This window comes from Nannospalax galili, unplaced genomic scaffold (assembly GCF_000622305.1).
Source record: "Nannospalax galili isolate Female #2095 unplaced genomic scaffold, S.galili_v1.0 scaffold6995, whole genome shotgun sequence".
Lineage (NCBI taxonomy): Eukaryota > Metazoa > Chordata > Mammalia > Rodentia > Spalacidae > Nannospalax > Nannospalax galili.
The window spans coordinates 3,037-10,099 of NW_008335260.1; the positions used below are offsets into that span (position 1 = coordinate 3,037).

General features: G+C 36.9%; 1 protein-coding gene across 1 annotated transcript in view; it reads right to left on the minus strand.

Moving 5' to 3' along the window:
* Positions 1-201: 201 nt before the first annotated feature.
* LOC103731465 (ankyrin repeat domain-containing protein 26) overlaps positions 202-7,063 on the minus strand; it is a gene marked incomplete at its 3' end in the record, with an annotated part of 88,909 nt that continues 82,047 nt past the window's right edge. The window contains 4 exon segments of the mRNA XM_029561954.1: positions 202-295; positions 1,960-2,174; positions 3,087-3,377; positions 4,441-4,570. Coding sequence (XP_029417814.1) covers positions 202-295; positions 1,960-2,174; positions 3,087-3,377; positions 4,441-4,570 — 730 coding nt within the window.

The window sequence follows — 7,063 nt, forward strand, 5'->3', positions numbered from 1 at the left end:
ATGATTCACCTTGGTTGTCGGGAGCCATGCTTGCCATAAGCATTGGAAATTAGGAGAGTGTCACTTTAAGAGCCTCTGAGCTCTCTGCTTCAGCGGTCAGAGCTGACAGGCTGTACCTGGATGATAAATCAAGTCTTCTAGAAATTTTGTTTCAGTTCAGCCTTCGTGCTGTCTCTATAGTAACCCTTTTGTTTCTGCCACCACAGGCCTGGTACTAAGAGTGTTCAGTAAAGACCTGTTCTGTTGTTCCTCCAGGAGTAGTTTACTGCTGGCCTCCTCTAGCCTCTCATTAGTCCTATGAAGATTACAAAAGGCAAATAATCAGAATCTTAAAGTTCTCCCCAACAACTCCTAAATCAGATGCATTTCAAAAGCTGCTATATGAGTAAGGGGAATTTCCTACTAAACAATGTTGTAACACTAAAAATGTTCAGACATTTCATATAATATATAGTATAATATAGCTACTGTACAGTACATTATAGGTTTAAAATTGTTCTAAAGAAGTATGTATTTCTAGAGGAATTCCTGAAAGGCAATTCAAAGTAGGAGGAACAGGAATGGTTGTTAGGATGTATGGCTTAATCTGTAACAGTGTTGCTTAGAAGATTCTTGAGGAAGTCAGTAGAAGAACTTGGACTTAATTATGTGAGATAATGGATATACTGATTTGCTTTATTATAACAGACATTTCAGTATGTATAAATATATTAAGACCTCACTTCCTGAATAGATAAAGTTTTTTAAAAAATGAAAAACAATGGAAATATCTATTATGTAGTAAATCAATTTAGGGCTTAAAAAAAAAAATCCCTTGGGCTGGGAGTGGTAGCACCCACCTTTAATCCCAGCACTCCAAACAGAGGCAGAGGCAGGATGTGAGTTCAAGCCAGCCTGGTCTAGATAGTGACACACTGTCTCAAAAGAAAAAAAAAAAGGAAAAAGAAAAAAAAATCGCCCCTCAAAAGATTTCTAAAGCGCTTGCTTTGACCATCTGTACATTTTGCACTTAATGCACATCTGTATTTTGCACATCTGTACATTTTGCACATCTGTACATTTTGCACTTAATTTAGCATAAATTAAGCATCACATCAAGGAAGAATTCAAAGCAAAGCCTTTAGTGGAAAGTAAGAGAGCTGAGTTAGTGATCAGAAACAATGGAAGAAGCTTGAGGCAATGAACTCATTAGATCCTGACCAAGGAACCAGGGGTGGGACCTGTCCTTTTACCTTCCACCCCCACACTGCCCACAGAACTCTTTTTAAAGGTCTGCAAATTATACTTTGCTCTAGTCCTATGCAAACGCTCCCTATATCACAAATATATCTTTACGTAGATTAGGAATGCTGCAAAGTACAGTTTATTTGCTGGAATCTCTAGTGGTAATGTCGAAGATGACACTCAAGAAAATTAAATTACCAAATGCCTTCTGAAAGTGCCCAAAGGAGAATACTGGTGGAACCTGACCCTGGGCATAAGTTATTATTATTATTTTGTCTATTTTGAGACAGGGTCTCCCTGTAGCCCCAGCTGTCCTGAAACTCACTATGTAGACCAGGCTGGCCTCGAACTCAGAGATCTGCCTGCCTCTGCCTCCCAAGTGCTGGGATCAAAGGTGTGCGCCATCATGCCCGGCCCCTAAGTTATTATTTTTTTAAAAAAACCAAATAAACAAAACACAATTAAACTTGTTACTAGTCCTATTTAAGGGAATGTGGACAAGCAATTTTATAACAATATTAGCTGTCTTAAAATGTCAAAAACAATTATCTGAAAACCCAATAGACCAGGATAACTAAGATAAACAAAACCAAAAATGAATACAAACTACCCCAAATTAACATTCTGAGGTTCATTTACTATTCCAAAATTATACTGTCTGGTTAGTTTTCATGTCCTACTAACCTATCCCATTATTAGTGAGCTTATTTTCTATGACTGTATGTTATGACTTACCTGTTTAGTTTATTTGACAATGATTTTCTAACTTTGAATTCTTCTTGATAGAGCTGCTTATACTTTTGTAGTTCTAGTTTATCAAAATCTTCTTGAGTTTTCATTTTAGAGAGCTCAGATTCTAGGTCTTTAATTCTGAGTTCCATCTGGTTTCTTAAGGAAGTAGTATTCTGTTCTCTTAATTGCTCTAAGTTTTCTTGAGATACTGCTTGTGTCTAAAGCAAATTAACATTGTATTTTAAAAACAATTATAATCAAAATTATTATTATTCATTTGTTTTCTTTAACTTTTGAGTCAGTGATTCAGAGAACAATTTAAGTTTGTGAAAAAAAGCTGCTGTTGCTGGAATTTAAAATAATTATCAGGGGTTGCAAGATGGCTCAGTGGTTAATAGCACTGGCTGCTCTTGTAGAGGACCTGGGTTTGATTCCCAGTACCCACATCGTGGCTCACAATCATCTCTAACTCCAGTTGCAGAAGATCAGATGCCCTCTTCTGGTCTCCATGAGAACCAGGCACCCACATGGTGCATATACATACATGTTGGCAAAACATACACATAAAAAGTAAAAACAAAAACCAAAAAAAACCTTAAAAAGATCATTACTATCAACTGTACTACTTATTATTTTTAAAACTGAATATTATTTATTTATTTATTATTTATTTATTTATTTAATTGTCCTGGGACTCAACTCCAAGGCCTCCTGCATGCTAAGCACACACTTTACCACAGTGTCTCCCCAGTCCTCAGTGATTCTCATGTTAGTTCTCATATCTGATAATCCAACGAACAACAGAACCAGTTCCAAAACTTAAGAACTGAACTAAGATGACTTAAGAATATCTCAAGAGTATCATATAATTTATACATCATGATACTTATTTTCCTTCTAGTCTTAATTTATGCTAACTAGCCTTAAAAGGTCAAATGATTCTCTGATGAAAACCATTACTCCGAAAGAGCAACTGAGTTATAATAATGAAAAACAAATACTTAAAAGAAGAATCACACATCATATTCCTTCTAAAAATCAATGAAACAAATTGTAAAGGAAACACTGTGTATAGATCCAAAATATAATTTGCAGTGAAATGAATTAAAGAGCAGCACAGAAAAACTAACCTGCAAAAACAGATTGACTTGCTTTAACTTTTCCACCAGCTCCTGCCTTGCTTTCTCTTCAATCTCCCGTTTATACTGCTCTACCTGGCCAAGTTCTACCAGGGTCTTTTCCATGTGACTTTTGAGGTTTACTACTTCTTGTTCCAATTTCTTTTTGTTCTTCTCTAGCTTTCCACATCTCTTTTGTATAGTTTTCATAGATAATAACTCCTCCTGAAGAAGTTGATTTTTTTTATCCAGATGTAGACATTTTGAAGATGCAATTTCTAGTTTTGCTGTAAGGTCATCAATCTGCATGAATAAAATACAGTTTGGCAATGGAGGAAGAAGGCTGAGAACAGGGTAGCACAAAACCAATTCCAAACTTTTGCACACCTTCAGCTGTAATAAAATCTAATCCGCACTGGATTCTTACAATGTGGTTCCTCAATTACTCAGGAAATAAGGTGAAAACCAGTCATGAGACATACTCCCGACGACCACCGTTTTACACGGTAGCACTTATGCTAGCTGTTTTCATATGACTCTTTCCTATCTTCCCTTCTCAAAGTGACTCTAAATCAACTTTTTGGTAGAAAATCTGTTACCATTTTCACCATCTTCACTCTCCATAATTTCTAAAGAAGTTTTAGGGATATAGTGAGTTATTCAGGCCTGTATTAATAAATCTTTCCTAGAACAAGACTGAAAATAATACTTAATGACTCTTGGTAAGGAACAATAACATCCCCCAGGATAAATTTGTTGACATGGTCCTTTTTTATTGAATAAAAATTCAGTAGCGTACTAAATAATTTGATGGGATTTCAACAGTAGTGTTGGGAAGAATTTTTTTTACTGTAGTTACGATGATTATTTAGTGAGTCCTTCTGTAGGAAGTCCAGCTGACGACTGCTTCTAAAGGCTCAAAGGTCAGCTTCAAGGGGCAACCAGGAGGATGAGCAGCCTTTAGTTCAGATGGTTCCCAGCTTCATGCCACCTCAGATGATGCCAAGTGGAGAAGAAACAAATTGACCTCAATCTAAAATAAGAGCCTGAACCAAATACATGTAGCTTCTCTCCACGTCAGATTGACAAATAATGCTAAAATGTCTTCTGAAATAAGAAATCTAGATGCCTTGTGGAACACACGGTCTAAATATGAAGCTAAGACTCATGATTTACAATCATGTCATAGTGGATTATCCAGCAGCCAGGGTTGGAGACACAGGAAAATCAACAGTATGCCCTTCTAATAGAAAATGACAGTTCGCACTAGTATCAAGTCTGTTAACAATAACCTTCACTGCTCAGTGCACTCAGATTTACATTACTCAAAATCAGATTTTTGGTTCCAAAATTGATTAAAAATTACCTTGTTTTTCAGCACGTTAGTTGGCATATCGTTTTCAAATTGACTGGTTTTTATATCTTGATGGAGACTGAACTCTTTGTTTTTGTGTTCATTTAATTCCTTTTTTGTCATTTTTAACAGCTTCTTAAATCTGCAAAAATATACAGAAGCTTTTAGAGAACACATATTTAATACTTAGATATAAATTCTATCATATAAAGGAAATAAAATTATAAATTATGACCGTCTCTTATTTAACCTAAAGTTCAAATCATTACTAATGAAATTAAAATCTTAGGTAAATAATATGAAGAAAAATGTACGCTATGTGTGGAAGCTAGAGTTAATACTACAACCACATAGAGAATACATAAGATTAACATCCATTTTAGTATGTTCAAAAGTGTGGAAGCTAGAGTTAATACTACAACCACATAGAGAATACATACGATTTACATCCATTTTAGTATGTTCATGACACACTTTTTTTTTTGTCTTTTTGAGGCAAGGTCTCCCTGTAGCTACAGCTGGCCTGGATTCACTAATGGAGACCAGGCTGGCCTTAAACTCACAGAGATCCGCCTGCCTCTGCCTCCTGAGTGCTGGGATTAAAGGTGTGCGCCACCATGCCCGGCAACACTCATTTTTAAATATTAGCTGTGACCTAGATATCTCCAACCAAGAAGAAATACTTACATATGAGTGTTTTAAGAGATACAAAAACTAACTACTGATAGCTTCTACAAGAAGAATGCACACAAACTAAGAGCACTGAAGAAGCAGTTTAGTGGCGAGTGAATACTTAGCACCCAAACCCACACAAACTATCAAGATCATCCAAAACAGAAAAATGGACAAGAAAAAAAATGTCTTTGAAGTTTGAGTGGAGGGGAAACAAACAGAACTTCAGAAGAGACGAGTCAGCAGGGGCGATGTGCAAAGACTTAAAGACTATTAAGAAGAAACCTAGGAGTGTTTGATAGGACAATGTCCACAAAATTCAAAGATGTAAAACCATATACAGAGATCGAGGATACTGCTCAGTGGTAGAATGCTTGTGCAGTACAGGCAAGGCCCTGGGCTTCATCTCCAGCACCCTTCCTATCCCCAGCCTCCCTAACCCCCTCCCCGCACCCCCGAAACAGGTTAAGCCAGAGAAAAACATTGTTTGGAACCAGAGAGAAAACACAAATTCTCAATAAATAAACATCAACAAAAGAGCCAAGATGGGGGCTTCAGACAATGGAAAACCTCACCTTTAAAAGCTGGTGATAGAAACACAACTGTTTCCTTAATCGTCTTTAAGTCATACACATATTTTTGTAAGTACGAAACATATAAGGTCAGTTCTCTATACCTGTGGACTCCATATCTAAAGATTCAACTAACTGCACGGTGAAAATACCGAAACAAAAAAAGAAAAAAAAAATCTGCATTTGTACTCAACACACACAGATCCCTTTTTCCCTGTCACTGTTCCCTACACAATATAGTCTAACAATTATTTAATTAACATTTACATTATGCTCAGTATTACATACAAGTAACTTAGAGATGACATATAGTATACAGGAGGATGAAGATAAGGAGAGTTCATCTACAGCTGGCACTCCTCCCCTGTAAGGCTAAAGACGCAATGGTAAGAATAACAAGACACTTGTAAGATGCACAGGGACAGGAGAATCAGCAGACTGCCAACTGCAAACGTTTACGTGTTTCTGACCACTGGCATGGTAACTAGAAATCTCCAGTCATCCCTCTAAACCCAAGGGAACTAAATCCACCTTGCTTTTCTGACTTGATCTTTTCTCCTATTCATCCTTTACTGCAGTCACGTTGGACTCCAGGAATTTTAAGCATTATCTGTAAGCACGCTGTGACAAGAACTGAAGCTATTTCTAGGCAGCACCCACTTTCTTCTTGTTGGTGAGATTCCCAGAGGTCATCCTTAGGTAATGATCAACCAGATCATGGTTTGACCACAAACATACTTCTCCCCCATCCCCAATGTTTCTCCAATTCTTCCCAGTGTGAGTTCACCACTACTTTTTACTACTTGGGCAGCTAGAGTGAGAGGCCAAGGGAAGTCTCGTGGGGACCCTCAGAATCAGGCTTCTGTCTAGATTCTGGTAACAGTATCAAAGGACTATATGTATTGTGTGTGTGTGTGTACACATATGTGTAGATTATTTTTTAAAACAGAAGTTCAGCATCATGCCAATCTTATGTACCCATGGAGAAAACCATGGAAAAAAATAGTATCATTTCACAATAATATTTTGCAACTAAAAAAAAGAGAAAGAAAATACAAGCTTTAAGATGAGTTTTGATGTGGCTAAAGAAAAACACAGACAGGACTTAGACAGCAATGTTTCTAAATGCCAAAGGGAAAAGCATGGCCAAAGGAAGGGGAGAGGACCAGTCTGAAGCAGACGCAGCTGACATGCATGGCAGAGTCACTGCAGTCTGAGAAATGCACATCGGGACACTCAAAAAGCTGTAGACTGTCCCGTGAGCATCTGAAGAAAAGTTTAAATTAATTAAAAATATAAATGAATTTATATTTAGATCTTAGTAACATTACAGTTAAACGAATTAACAGATGGTTGAGAAGATTTGAAATACTAAAATCTTACTCTGTCAG